Source organism: Tetrao urogallus (genome assembly GCF_951394365.1).
Source record: "Tetrao urogallus genome assembly, chromosome: 11".
NCBI lineage: Eukaryota > Metazoa > Chordata > Aves > Galliformes > Phasianidae > Tetrao > Tetrao urogallus.
Window position 1 is genome coordinate 9641271 of NC_136824.1, and position 15804 is coordinate 9657074.

The following is a 15804-nucleotide window of genomic DNA, read 5'->3' on the forward strand; positions in this document are numbered from 1 at the left end:
GAACCCTCATCTACTTGTTGAAATTGAATCTAGTTTTTCTTCTTGCAGTTTCTAAAACTGAAACAAACCAACCAAACCTCCCAACACCACCACCACCATTCATACTGCTTTTCCTGCTACATGTTCAAAATGTATTATTTTGGTTTCTCTTGATCAAATTCCACATTTACTTCAAGATGTAGCTATTCATTCATTTAGCCTTCTGGCTTTTACAAACTATAATCTACTTAGCTGTGCACATTCACTTGTACTTTACCTGTGTTCACTCCTCCAGTTATAATCCAGGCTCCTGTTGTTACTGCAGCTTTAATAAGACCCTTGCCAAGCAACTGTTTGATGCGTGGGTGAAGTTCAAATTTCTGCATGCCCCCATGTACAGAGATAACAAGCTTTGGCAACTCCATCTGCCATTCTTTAAGCATAAGCTGCAGAATAGCTTCAGGTTTAGTGTCATATGATAATCGCACATACTGCAGACACAAGAAGAGAATTGATATGTTCATAAAGGAAACCACCACAGAATAAATGAGTAAAGACAAGAACCAGGATGTATTTCAGGACATACTGCCCTATCCGTGGGTATGGAAATTGTAATTTATCTTCTCAAAGCATGGCAAATGCAATAAATATGCACTCTTACTTTACACCTTTCAAAATTAAGGACAAGACAATGAACAGTTTTGAAGGCAAGTTCTAGAAAGGTAATAACTACAGAAAGATCACATTATTCCATCTCATTGGCACATCCTCCTTGGAAAAAAAAAAAGGAAGTGCTGGATCATTTCTAAATTTGAAGGAATTCAGAAATATTAATACTTTTGCTACCTAATAGGGAGAGGCTTGCATTTTCTTGTGAAAATTCTTGCAGAAAAACAGTTGCTAGCTTTTCCATCCCTGTTCCTGATGGGAAGAAAATCTAAATTCTTTAACAGGAAATTTCAATAACAGGAACTTCGTAACTTGCTGTGCTTACCAGCGTAAGATTAAGTAGATTATCAATCAGTTACAAATACTTCTGCATCTTTGATACATACTGTACAAGAGAGGAGGGGGATAACACACAGAAATTAAGCCCAATCTGGATAACGTTCTAACTGAAAAGACCACTATCCCAATAACTTTCTTTTTAGCGACTGCACTAGCAGCCATCGGAAATAACCACAAGAAACTTGCTATTTCTGTGCTCCTAAAAAAGGATTTACATCAATTTTAAGGTATGCTATAGATATGAAGGAATAAGGTATACTATAGGTATGAAGGAACAAGCACATTGCTACTACCAACAGGAAAGAATTCTGCCAAGAGCCCTTCTCTCCAGAGATATCTCATTTAGAGCATTGGATTGCTCCTGCTATTGGCTCTGCTATTCAGTTGGAGCCACAGTTGGAGCTACACTGTATCAGCTGCAAGGATAGAATTGCATGAGCATTAACTAATTTCCATCACAACTAAAAACCCTTCACAAAATAGTTGTGGAGCACATGCCAGAATTTCCAGTTTTCCAGCCTTTCTGTTAAATGCAACCTGCGAATTAAGAACTGTTTACCAAAACTTCAATTTACAGGCATACCTGTTTTTAACTAACCCTTCACCCAAAAAACTTGGCTGTTCTGATAGGTTTGATTATGCTGCAATAATTTTGACCAAATCTACTAGAAAAATCACGTATTTCACCTGTCCATAATTAGAAATGATTTTTCAGGAAGGCTCAGATAGCAGATGTTAGTTAGCAGATTCTATAAACATTTAACAGTTATGAGTAAGCAGCAGCACTGATGAGTAAGCTGTATTTTAATGATGTCTGAAACAACGACACTGAATTATTAATGCAATGTTTTGCTGAAAGGATTAGGCATCATCACCATTTGCAACACGAAGGCGAACTCGTACATGAATTCCACTAATTCTGATAGATTTGAGTGACTGTTTTAATAAAAATAAAGAAAATAAGAAAGAATTCAGATCACGATAAAAATACTATGATAACAGAGGGCACTGTTTTGCCACAATATGACAAACATCATTTTCATCCTTCAGCCTCCACTTTTAGAAATTAAACGAAGCATCCACCATCTGTATGAAGATATTTTAAGTAAGAAGACATAGTTTAGAATTAACTGCCTTACATACCTTAGCCCTGTAAGAATGAGAGCCACCTTGAAAGTTGATGACGCCATAAGCATCAGTAGAGGATTGTTCTGTATGTTTTTCCACTGACCACTCTTCTATTTCCTGATCACAGTTCTCACCTAGCTTCACATCGGAGTATTTCATGGCGAGACTTGCAGTAAAACAAGCATGTTGTCTGACCAAGCGGCCACAACAGCACCTGCACCCAACCAAATCTATCATTTAGAATACTTGAACAAATGTGCCATTACAAGATGAGAGAATAAATCTTTTATCTGTAACTCAGATTGGTTAGATTTAGAAAAGAAAGATGCTAAATAATATAAAAGTCACTTTTCTAGAGCAAAACTTGTCACCATAAATATTTGAGATAATAATTAATGACAATAACATAGACAACTGCTACGCAAAATGTTGAATGCTGTGACAAAAAGTAGGAAACCAGAAGTAACTGTAAGTAGACAGGACACTAAAAACTGAAATCGATTCCTTGACCTAAGTAATTTATTAAAGTTGTATAAACAGATGATCTACATTATACAGACAGTTCTTTATTCATTAGTTGTATTTGTTTTATACCTAACCTTTCACTGCCTTGTCACTTGCAATACTGATCAAGACTTTTAAAACCACTATTATAAAAGTGATTACTTAATGGAAAAAAAACCTATTCATAAATATCTTAATTAAAAGAACTCTTACCTGACAAGTTGCTGACAAATCTGACATCCTGGAAGGCATCTATAAGAAGTATTTAAATACATGAGTAAACATCAGCTTAAATTTCAAGGGATGAGTGAGAGTGGGTGGAGAAACAAACAAACAAACACAGATCAAATGCCACTCATACCACTTCACCTGCTTACAAAAAGATTACTGCCTTACAGTAAAAGGAAAACAAGCTGCAGAAGTTTGCCCATTTTAAACATGGTAACTTCTCTAATTTATGTGACTGCAATAGACATCTCAAGCAAAAATGCATAAATGTGAAAGCTTCAATTCTGAGCTTTCAAATCACTTTTTAGTCTTTGGATCATTGGTATCTGAAGTCCAAGAACATTTCAGCCTGGATTATGCAGTACTCAAATAGAAACACTTTGCCAGGTGCCAAGAAGTTACTTAGACCAGCATTTGCTTTGACAAATTCTAACAATACATCATTGCCTCTGCACTGCTAACACATTCAAGCTGAGCTGCCTATGTGGGAAGGCTATTCCATCATTTCCCATCTGCACCTACAGAAAAAGACATGTTTGAACAAATCTCATAGAGCAGTGCCTTTACACAATAAGTTTATTAAACAAAAACAAATCTTTATCTTTACCTTCTTTCATATTTAATATTTATTTTGTTTTCCTGAGAATTGTTTTATTAATGTTTAATAGTAGTATAGCAGATACAAAATTCTATCGCTTGTTTTCCACAATTTTTACTTAACCACAACAATAGTTAAGAGCTAGTGTGCAAGAACATAGAACAACATATTTTACACAGTAACCTTAAATAACGTGCAGGCTTTCAGCAGAAATAATTTCTTATTTGTGCCCTCTTTAGAAGTTACACTTGGCTACTAATCATCTACATTTCCATACTGCACCTTTAGCTTCAGACCTTCTCTAGCAGTTGTGAAAGTATATGCTAAAAGGTATGGATCAAGGATAGCTACAGAATTCTCCCATCTGCATCTCATTCTTTTATGCTCAATTCCAGAACAGCAGCAAAACAACAGCAAGCAATGTGTCAAGTCTGAAGGGCATCTGATGGGAAAGTTGTAAAGTCCCTATATGCTGTAAATGAGTTAACCTAAAAGGGCAAGTGCAGGAGATCATTTAGTTCTTCGGGAAATGCTCTGGGAATTTTAACAGCTTCCTAATTACTTTGTTTGCAATTGTAAATTTTCCATGTGCTACAATCATGGCTATAAATTCTAAATGCTTCTCACATCACGTGGTTTCAGGGAACACAGTGAACTATTTCCATTAGCTTCAAAATTCTAAAGCTTTTACTTTGTTCTTTTTCTTCCTAAAAACAAATTCTTAGACATAAAACATAAAACAATACCTTGCTCCCAAAAGAACAAAGCTGATTTATAACTTATAGTTCATATTTTGATTAGACAAAACTGCCTAAAATACCAACTTAGAATCTACTTGACTTTCATCTGCAACGTAGATGTTGTGACTGTGCACATCAAATTCACGCATTGTAGGAACAAAGAAATCATCTTTATAACAATTGCTGAAAGTAAATGTAATGTTTCTGTTGCTTGATTTCATATCTCTGAATTAGTATACAGTAAAACAGAACCAGACGTTTGGAAGATGTCCTTCATTAGTCTCAGCTTCCCCTCTGGAAATGTATTTCCCCATTTTCCAAATTCATTTTTTCCTTACAGATCCTAAAGGATGAAAAACAACTAGAAGTGATATGGAATCTTTTGATACCTGAACTATTTTTCTTTTGTTTATACTCTCTGTTTTGGAAGGAACTACTCCCACCTTCATCCCTGCCCCCAACATAATTTTCATTTTTCTTTATTCTTTCTACAAATTCTTCATCCCTTATTTCACTGTCAGGTCTACTTTTATACGTTACCATACAGACTGTTATTCTTAAAATTCAGTATTTCTCTGAGACTTTCTCACTTTTCAGAACTATGCCACCGAAAGAGAACTAAAAAAAAAAAATCATCAGCCCACAGTGTAGACAGCGAAGACATCACTAGGACTGGTAAGAAGAAACAAAGACATCAGGAGAACGTTGATTAGAGATTTCTACAATGTAAAATAAATTCAAGAAAAAATAAATCCAATCAAGACACATAGAATGGCAAGGCCCAGACAAAAAACAGTGAAGGTAAGAAAACAGAAAACGGTACTTAATAGAGATTGAGTAGCTAATAACATTATACATTCTTCCTACCTGTGGGGGTCTTTTGAACTTGGTATAATATACACGCACTCCCTCTTGGTGAAAGTATTTTCTATCCAGGATTTCTGTGACTGAAAAACAAAAAAAGGTAACACAGAATGTAAACCTTACACTGAAAAAGTGCTTTCTGAAGAAACCAGGAATTACAACTCTTTTAATTTAAGACTAATCCAAGTAACATCTAAAAAAGAAGCATTACCATTGAATGTTTTGCTATCACCCAAAAACTAAGGATACCATGTGTGACCCTAGAACAGCTCTAGCAGCATTCTCATAGTGCCTACAACTTGAGATGACCAGAATCATGAAGTAACACTAACTTGGTCTATACACAAATCTTTTTAAATGTTAGCTTTGAAGTTATTATTTAGATTTTAATAGCAAAAATTTGCAATCTGCAAATAAAGATGTAAAACACTACACGCAGTTGTTCAAAATATACTCTTCACCTAGTTGCCCAAGAAAAAAAAAAACAGCTCATTTTAAAAAAAGGATAATTGAGATAAACAGTAGTTTCATCTATTTACCTCTTTTAATAGGGTAAAATTTTTATCTTGAAATTGCAGGTGAGGAATTTTTTAATAGGCTTTTCTGGTAGCCGTAATCAGGTCATAACTTTTATCTTCATCAAGAAACTTCTCTTTTCAATAGAAAACTTAACATCTCTAAGTGGAGTTTAAAGCTTAAACTTGAAAAGTGTTCCAAAACATAGAATGAAGGATACTTTCTTCCTCAAATGTTTACCTGTTCTAATAACTGGTCACAGTTTCAATTCAGCTTAAGAAACTACATTACACTGTGTATGATACAACTGTGTTTCATGATAATCTCCAGATTATATGCTGTCTGCGTCAGGCTTCAGCAGCACATTGAGAAAGGAACTCAGATGGATTTTTAGCAATTCAAAACAAGATAAACTTTGGGATAGCAGTTTGCACCTTATGCAATATTACCTTAAATCCTTATTAAGATTACATTAAAATTTCTTCATTGCAGACAGCTTGCTCTGTTTTACACTTACATTTTACCTTTAGAAAACTTTGATAGAATAGAGCAAGTATGCAGTTTCTCACGGGGAAGACAGGTATGTGTTATTCACATGTACCTGTTAGAGTTCATAGAGTGGAATCTATGAAGAAATCAAGACTTTTTTTCCCATTTTTTATTAACAGGTTCAGTAAATATATATTTTTCAACCCACTGCAATTTCAAGATCAATTTAAGATAACGCAGACAAATGTTTGAAGCAGGACTGTACCAGCTAGTTCAGCCCATGGAAAATTGCTCTTCAACTGCCCGCCCTCTTGCAAAACCTTTCCTAAACTCAGCAGAGCTTTCCCACATTGCTCATCATGACTGACCTCCAACATTTTGTTTAACTCAGACTACAGATCTGTCAAGGCAGCAACAAACTGCTGCTCCAGCTTCTGACCTCATGCCAGGATGGGCACCAAGTCCTTTGCAAGAGGACTGGAAGCTGCAGGGGAACTGGCGCTTCCCAGGAGACGAAGGAGAAGGGCAGGGGAACAGTAGAGGTACATCCCTGGGAAAGAATCGTGGAAGACAGAAGACTTGCACACAAGGGCTCAGTACAGCTTTAGTTCTTCTCTAATTTTCATCAGATCATTAGCAGTGATACAAAAATAAATTTGATATATATGTAGGCATACATTTATATAAACATATTCATATTATATGGAAAACATGTACATTAGGTAGCCTATGGGTTTTTAGCTTACTTCTCAATCTGTATTTTTGAACGCTATCAAGCTCCCATCTTGGTCTTTGTGACATGAATAACAGTTCTGAAGGCTACTTTCTGCTTGGCCAAGTGTCCCCACTATTTACATGAGTATTTCTGTACTTTGTTTCTTAAAACTGAGGTCTTCATATGGATCATTATTTTAACACTGCAATAGTTAAAGCTTGCATATGAAGTCAGCACATACAAAGACAGAGAAGAGTAATTTAATACGGAAATGTTTTAGTCAGCTGGCTAAAACCATACCTTGAAGCAAGCTTTCACAACCATAACACACCAGCTATTGAAATCGGAAGTACAGAAATCACGTGTAATTACCTCAATCGCTCCAAAGCAATATTGTTTATTGTTAATAAGAAGTCATCAAAGCTGGGGACAAGGAACACATTCATGACACAACAGCAATTCTCATAATAAGCGGATGTGAAAATTTAAAGTAAAATACTGATTAGATTTGGGTTTTTTTTCCATAAATAAAGTACAGTTCCAATCACTCTACAAGGATTTCTGTTTATTCTTCAGCAGTGAAAGAATTCACAGCAGTACATGGATACACCTGTACTACTGCCATAAAGGAGGATCTACAACGTTATTAAAACAAACAGACCTTCAGTAGCACTCCTATGCTCTAATGAATGCTTATCACAAGAGATTTTATAAAGAACCTGCTGATTTCAGTCTTGTTTACAGTCAAGGAAAAAGGCAGGGGGAGGAAAGGAACAAAAAGAACAGAAAGCGAGACATTTCCCATAGCTGGGTAAGGATCATGTTAAAAAACATAGGGAGAAGTGACACATAGTATTACACTCCCTGTAAATGAGAACTATTACATAACGTTGCTGAGATGGCCAGATGACGAAGGAAGATGATGTGAGGACACTGAAGTTAAGGAAGTATTGCTTAGAGGTAATGACTGCCACTAATTCATCAGCTAAAGATTAAGTTAAAACAAGAGACTGGGTTTATATTTACATATGTGTGTGTGTGCGTGCACACACACAAACAATACATATATATGTATATATCAGTACAAACATTATCAATCTACTATAAAGAATTTTTTATTCTTACAAAAAAAAAAAAAAAAAAAAAAGCTTACCAGCCTCCTCTTCATCTCACATTAAGTGCTTTGTTCCTTACCCAAAGCACTACAGCAAGACGACAGCTAAATAGTGGCAAAGCTACTGTAACACCTCACCAAGCTATTCTGAAATTCTCCTTGTTCATCGCAAGTTTAAACTTATCCCAAATACTTAACGCTGGAATATTGCACACCGACCCAACAGCTCTTCTGACAACCTTTTTCTATTGAATTAAACAGCTGAATCAGGAAACTGATCTGGATTAAAAATAAATAAATAAACAGAACATTTCAGACCACGACTTCTGTGGAAGGTTGGTAACACAGATTTCATAGACCTCAGTTTCAAATTTAGAAGTGATATCATCTTCTATGGCACCTCCTATTCCAGCTTTCAAATCTTTGCTTATACCATATGTAGTTCAATACAGGCAATAGTTTTTAAAGGAAAAGATCTCCCAGTCTTATTTGTCTTTCATTTAGAAATAAGGGGGCTGTATATTCTTTCCCCACTGCCTCGAGTTTTCCTAATAGCCAAAGTTTCCATCTGGGCAAAGAACAACCACGGATAGTTTCAGCAAGCCTGAAAACAGGCAGATACAACAGAAACCATGGCAGGAAAACGCACACTATAGCACTGCCACCGAGCAGCCCCATCTGCCTACGTCTCAACCAACCAACACAATAAAACATTTGTAGAAAGACTTTCTGTACTCAAGAACGTCCTTTAGCTTGTCTATTCAAGGAACTGTCTGCTAATAAGTTACTACTTCTTATGTAACCATACACACACTTATCTAAGAAATTCACTCCATTGGTCAAACATGTGCTGTATCATGGGACTGAACTGTGATCTCTGCTCAGCTAACACACAGCTGAGCACCAGGCTCCTGCAGATACAGCCGAAAGGCAAAATTCCAGACCAACTGTTATCTTACTGCTTCTGTAATCATGTTGAATAAAACCAAATAAATCCAAGCTAGGACAAATATGGGATCAAATTAAGGTAATGCTGATCAAATAGCTGGGAATTCATAAAACTCCTTATGGCAAGAGGTGACATAAATAAGATCTATGCTGGATCTCACTGCAAATATCTCCAGCAGCTTCAAGCAGAGAGCAGGCATGGTGCTAACCTTGTTCTCACTACCATCTAGCAGTACTGAGTTACCTGAGAGGTAGCTATGCATACATATACATATAACAAAGTTCTGTATTGAAAAGTCCTGAGAGCCCATTTCTTCAAGAAAACACCTAGAAACTTGCAGAAAGTCCTCAGGACTTCTTTATTAACATTAAATACGTAAGCAGATGGGAACAGAAATGAAAAGGGTAGCAGATGCACGGCACCTAACTGCCTCATGTTCATTTTAAACTCTCGGCTCCAGCAATCTTCAGACTTCCAACTCGCCTGCTTTCCTTGCAATTTAAAATTACATACCTCTGTAATTATTGTTTGTTTGTTGGCTGCCTGTTTGTTAGTTTGGTTTTTTTTTTTTTTCTTAAAGGAGAGAGGAAGAAAACAAAGCATTTAGTCACACAGCATTACAAACTGCATTTAGAAGATGGCTGAAGAGAAATAGTGCTGCTTGTCCACAGAATACACAACACACACAAAACAGCCACAAAATTTGCTCTTGAATCAATTAAGATACCAGTGAGCCTGAACAAGTTATAAGTAACGTCTGTTGTAACCTGTTGTAAAATCACATGCCTAAATATTATCATAATGCCAAAACATATTTATGAAGTGTGCTTTCATCTATTGCAACAGAAAACAGAATATAAAATGTCACTCTCAATGAAGGATACTGCATTACTGCATTAACTTGTAATCCTTGTTTAATTTTTTTTTTATTATTATTTTAAAGGGCTATTTTACCATCAGTCCACATCTGGGTTATTTTTTTATTATTCTGAAACAATCACGAGTCTCATCTGCAGGAGGAGGTGATTTCATTTATGTTTCCCCACACACAGCACAGCATCTCCTGTCACAGAACCTGCACAGCCCAGACACAGGCAGGTCCCATTGCACCAGGTGTCTTCGCTATGTTGAAGATCCTGTTCTGAGCAGAACAGTTCACCTGGCTTACACTGTACTCGTAGGAAACCAAGCTGCTCTAGTTCTCTGGGCTGAAATATTTCGCCAGTGAAAGCAGCGACTTCAGACCTGAAAATGCTGGCCTCAGACAAAACAGACAAAAAGTACTATTTTTACTTCAAATAAGAACTGTTGAAGAAGAAGGGAGGGATAAAAGGATACGAGTATCTTCTGTCAATTCTACTGCAGGGCACATTCAGAAACAAATCTCAACTGAGCCAGAAAGCACAGATATGCATCTCTGTATCAATGGCTCTCTTAGTGCCGAAAACAAATCTTCAACAATCCTATTCTTTACGGAACAGTTCAGGAGATTTGCTCTGAACAGTTTTCACAGCAGCCCAGGTCTCTAACAGAGCAGCTATTGTTTTGTCAAGTTCTTCTCTGACATAACACAGCCACCATTTAACTCACCAAATCCGTCTGCAGTTTTGGATGCAAAGAGTACTTGGGATTTGTCAAAGGCGATTTTTACAGTGTTCTCTCAAACTTGATGAAAATGATTCTAACGTGCTGTTTAGAACCTGGGCAGCTCCTGTGGGAATTTCTCTATCAAACAAGCGCAAAGAATGAGTTGGTTTTCTTTTCTTTTGCAGACTTAAGTTTGAAGGCCACAAGTTCATATACAGAACTTAATATTCCAAAGCCTTCATTTTTCATCCCCATAAATCAGAATTAAACCCACATATCTCATAATGCAGGAACGTTTTTCTTACTTTCAGACACAATCCACTTCCTCCGTTATGAAGGAAGCTGTTTCAAAACTGCAATATCATGGAGCTCAGAACAAACCAAAGTAGCCTAATGTGGGAGAAGAGAGCAGGGGAGGAAGGGGCAGTCACTGCATTCTGCTCTTTGTTTCCCAACTCTGAACTACAGAATTTGGAATTTAATTAAGAAAACTGAAGATAAACCAGTTTTGCTGCTGTCAATCAGGGTAGATTAATTGATTTTAGCATTGTTTACATTCACTATTCTACAGACTAATGAAATAAGCAAACAACATTCTAGCTCTTCTGAAGAATCAGAATGGTTTTCTATGAGCTCCTAGATCAAACAAATCTCAGTGTATTACACAAATACACCATATGCTCATACACCAAAGCTACGATCTAGAAGTAACAAACCAGGAATTAATCACTGAGTTTTCAAAGGAAAGGAAAAGAACTCTCCAACCCCAAAATTTAAAGCCTTTATTTCAGATGAGACAGGTGAAACAAAAGGACAGAAAAGGAGCACAAAGGAAACCCCAGAGAAAATACAGCTACAGCTTTACAGCCCGCATTTTTAACTTTAATACCCACTTTTATTTGTTCAAATGAGTGACTCTATATAAAAAAAATAAAGATAGTAAAAGCGCACAGAAATGTTTTCAAGCCCATCGAACACTCCTGACTTATTTCTTCCAGTCCCTCATTCAAAACTCATTTTTAAGGATGTCCAGGCACCAATATAAAACAATCCCAAATGGCTTACATTTTTAAATACACAATCTACTTTTCCTTCCTCAACCACAGTGATAAAACTGCATCGTTTTCACCTCTCTCAGCACTGATTTATCTGCAGTCCACAGTTATTCTTATCTTCTTGTTGCCAGCACATTACAAGTCTACGCACCAGCAGGAAGGTAAAGTTAAGTCAGCACACTTACCAACACTAATGAAACAATGCCAAGTCTTTTTTTAAGTGGGTCAGTTAATTTCTGTGAGTATCAAGGATGGTCCTTCTCCCTGGTCCCTGCTGTAGGGCACAGCAGGTCATTCTGTGCACATCTGCTACAAGCCCTGCATTTTCTGCCTCATCATATATACTGCACAAGAGAATTAGTTCAGTTCACACTCTCCATTTCTCGCAAATACAAGGCTCGCCTCATGTAGGCCATGCAGAGTGTATGAACAGGCATCCCATTAACTCCTGGTTTATTTTTGGAAGGAATAAGATTTGGAGCAAGTTATCAGAGGTAAAACAATCTGCAGAGCCTGGATCTGCTGGCTGTCCCTTCCCCATCACACAGGGAGTACAATCACAGATGTGAAAAATGAGTTAGCTAAGGAAGTACAGTGATGAGGAAGGACTCCTGACACCTTCCAAACAATTAATCCCACCCTCAAATTTTCTTTCAAATCATAAGCTGAGCTCTGGCTGCCATTATTCAGAGGAAGCATAGAGGCTGCAAATTGACTTCATGTAATGCAGCAAAGACAGATTTCAGCTCTGTTTGGACTTCAGATTTAAAGAAGGTCCTCTCTTTTTTGTTCATGAAGTGCAAGAACATCTGATTAATTAGTTATATGCTAAAGCACATTAGAATGATAAAAATAAACTGCAATGGCATATGTTGTTGGTCTTGCTCTACCACCTATTACCCTGCTTTGTTGACACATCTGACTTATTTTTAATGTCATATGAAGACAGGGACTTCCCTATCATCACAGCTTGGATTTTGGTGCCCGCTGACCCAAGCAGGCTATTATTAACCCACTAGAGCATTGGAATTTTGTTATCACTAAGCGATGTTTGACATAGCTGGCCTCAGACAACCCTGTCAGTACCTTTAAATTAAAAATACCTTAAAATTAAAAACAAACAAGAAAGGCTTCCACCCATGTTTAAATTACTACAGATCTATAATACTTCTGAGTAGCATAGGTGAGAGGAAGAGCAGAAGAACATACCAGCGTACATGCCAAGTAGGTGACAGCACCAGATCACTGTTGAGCACGATGAAATTTCAAATAATTTGTCTTTAGACACAGTAACAAGGAGAACTAATTTATGATTACAATCAGAATCATCAGCATCAGGAACAAGGCCCATCAGCAAATATGCAAAGAGCTGCCTGAAACAGATCTGGAATTTTGTTCACTTTTACGGTGAGTACTAATAAAAACTCACTTTATGTAGTCAACACAAGTCAACACAACTCAGATTAGAGAAATTATTGATATTAGGCTAGTTTTAAATTATGAGCATTTGACTTGTGGTCTGACAGAGACAGGAATTAGTCATACAATCTCTGAAATGCCTTTATTTTCTTGGTAAGAGGAGCACATGTGCTACTCACGGGCAAGATCAGGAGCTGTGGTAGGGTGTAGTGTCTTCACTCCTGTTCTCTACATTCTCTGAGCCTGTACATTTGTGCACACAAGTAAGACATTATTTGCTAGCTACAGTAGCTACCATTCTGGTCAACTCCACAGCAGAGTTGTTAGAGATGAAAACAGGATGGAGAAAGTAGAATGAGAGGGAAGCAGATTAGGAGAAAACAAGAATTAGCTATAGTTCAGTTCACCTGATATAGAATTATAGATTTCAGTATTCTGACATTCAGCTCATTAACAAATTACTAGACTCAGTTAGGCTTTCACTGCCTGTCAGCACAAAGAACTAGCTCTCATAACAGAGCTAGCTAAGCCTGTGGTTGCTCAAGAGTGTACACTGACTTCAACCCTAATCTCCAGGCAAAGTAACGCAACAGCATTCTATAGACACCCACTGACCTAACTCTTATCAGAAGATAAAGTTCCCCACTAAAAATATGTGGGCAGTTTCTGTTTATTCTAGAAAAGCACAAAGAAAAAAGTTAACTGTGTTTATGAAGGCAAATGTAAAAGTAGCTTTTTTTTTTTTTAAACAGAAATGATATATAATCCTCATTTATAGGCACACTTCTAATGATTTCCATCCTGTTTCTGGGATGAACAATCAGTTGTTTGAGCTACTTGATCTTATTTTCTTGGTTTTTCACAAGGCTAATCTAGAGATCCATTCCAAACGGCTGCTCCCTAACTGAAAGAAGGTCAAAGCAATGCTGGTAATTCCATAGGATGTACAATTTGCAGACTCAATCTTTTCTCTTGGCTTTTGTTAAATGCACAATGATACAGTTATCCTCTGCTGAAGGAGATGGAAGATGTTACAGAGATGTTACAGATTTTACAGCTCTTCTACCCAGTGTTAATGCAGAATTGCAGGCTTCCCATAAGAACAAGCTACCTGTAACACATGTATGTTAAATACTACAAGCCTAAATAATCACTCAAATTAATCACTCAAATTAAATGCATGATTATTTTTATTTATTTATTTATTTGCAGGGTGTAGGGAAGGCTAATCTAAATGGTACTGTAAGATCACAATACCACTTCAGCTGTTTATTTTCATTTTTTTCCAGCTACTCATTTCCAGTTAAATCCACCAACATTGAGTGACATGTGGCACAGAGCCCTGCCAAAGATGGATTAAACTGCCTTGAGCTCCTCAGCAGCTCACTGAGGGAAAGGAGTGAAAGCAGACTAGAATTCTAGAATAAAGTCAAGAGTACTGAGGCAGTGTTCTGGCAATAGCAAAACAAAAAGATAATGAGAAATACTTGTTTTAACAGATGCAAGCCTTAAAGTCATACAGTGCAGGCACCATCAGAGAAGACGCTGAGCAAGTCACCACTGTGCCCTCCCATCCTCTCCCCAGACGTGCCCCTGCCTCTTCCTCCCACCAGAAGTCCCACACCAGCTCTCTGGAGGTCACCCAGCTCCCCAAGCCTGCATAACATTATTTCCAGGAAAGCAGATAGCAAGTAGCTTTGACGTCAGAATTAACTGATTCAGATGCAAAAACTGAGGCAGCAGAAAGAACCACATGGTCACAATGAGAGTGGGAACAAAGGAATTAAGGCAACCCCATTGGCAAACAGCACAGCTGATCTAAGGATACCATCAAGATCCATCAAAATAATCTCCCAGAGCACGCTTAGCCTAGGCATTCAAGGAAAGATCACAGATCTATCATGAAAAAAGGCATTCTTTTTAAGCAACTGCCTCCTGATGTTCAGGAAGGAAGGGAATCTAAGCTGCTGTTGCCTTATTTCTTGGAGAGCTGCCAGCAAAGGAAGAACACATTGCCTAAGGTCACGTATTAGGTGAGCAGATACCCTGGGTTTAAGAATAACATTCACACAATCACAAAATTGGAGGGGTTGAAAGGGACCTCTGGAGATGATGCAGATCAAATCACTGCTAAAGCAGGTTCCCTACAGCAGGTCACACAGGGAAGCGTCCTAGCAGGTTCTGAATATTTTCACAGGAGACTCCCCAGCCTCTCTGGCAGGCAGTGCCGTGGCATCCTGAAAGTAAAGAAGCTCTTCATTTCTGTATGGCCTTCTTTGCCCCAGGGACGTACTGCTGGCTCACAACCATCCTGTTGTCCACCAGGGCACCCAGGCCATTCTCTACAGGGCAGATTAGCCCCTAACCTGTACTGATGCATGTGGTTATTTCTCACCAAGTGTGGACTCTGCACTTGACCTTGCTGTCTCCACCCAACTCTCCAGTCTGTCCACGTCTCTCTGAATAGCAGCATGGCCCCCCGATGTGTCAGCCACTCCTCCCAGCTTCATATCATGAACAAACTTGCTGAGGGTGCATTCCATTCCTTCATGCAGGTCACTGATGAAGGCACTGAACAAGACCAGACTGACCATTGGAGAGCACCACTGGATACAGGCCTAAAACCAGACTCTGCACGGCTGATCACAACCCTCTGAGGTCTGCCAGTCAGCCAGTTCTCAACCTGCCCCACTGTCCACTCACATATCCCACACATCCTAAGCTTACCTGCCAGGATGCTATGGGAGACAGTGTCAAAAGCCTTGCTGACGTCAAGCTACATGACATCTGCTGCTCTCCCCAAGTCTTGTACATTTTCTACACCAGGAAGAAAGCACAGCCCAAAGTTTATAGTATTGTCACTTGTCTAGCAAGTGACTGTGATTATTTTCACAGCAAATACTTCTCATGG

General features: G+C 38.0%; 1 protein-coding gene across 1 annotated transcript in view; it reads right to left on the reverse strand.

Moving 5' to 3' along the window:
• The window catches only part of TRPM7 (transient receptor potential cation channel subfamily M member 7), a gene marked incomplete at both ends in the record, with an annotated part of 42265 nt that extends 26778 nt beyond the window's left edge, over positions 1-15487 (reverse strand). The window contains 6 exons of the mRNA XM_079541114.1: positions 257-470; positions 2131-2329; positions 2833-2871; positions 5053-5132; positions 7654-7754; positions 15289-15487. Of these exons, the coding sequence (XP_079397240.1) occupies positions 257-470; positions 2131-2329; positions 2833-2871; positions 5053-5132; positions 7654-7754; positions 15289-15487 (832 nt within the window). The remainder of the gene's footprint in view (positions 1-256; positions 471-2130; positions 2330-2832; positions 2872-5052; positions 5133-7653; positions 7755-15288) is intronic.
• Between the last annotated feature and the right edge of the window lie 317 nt (positions 15488-15804).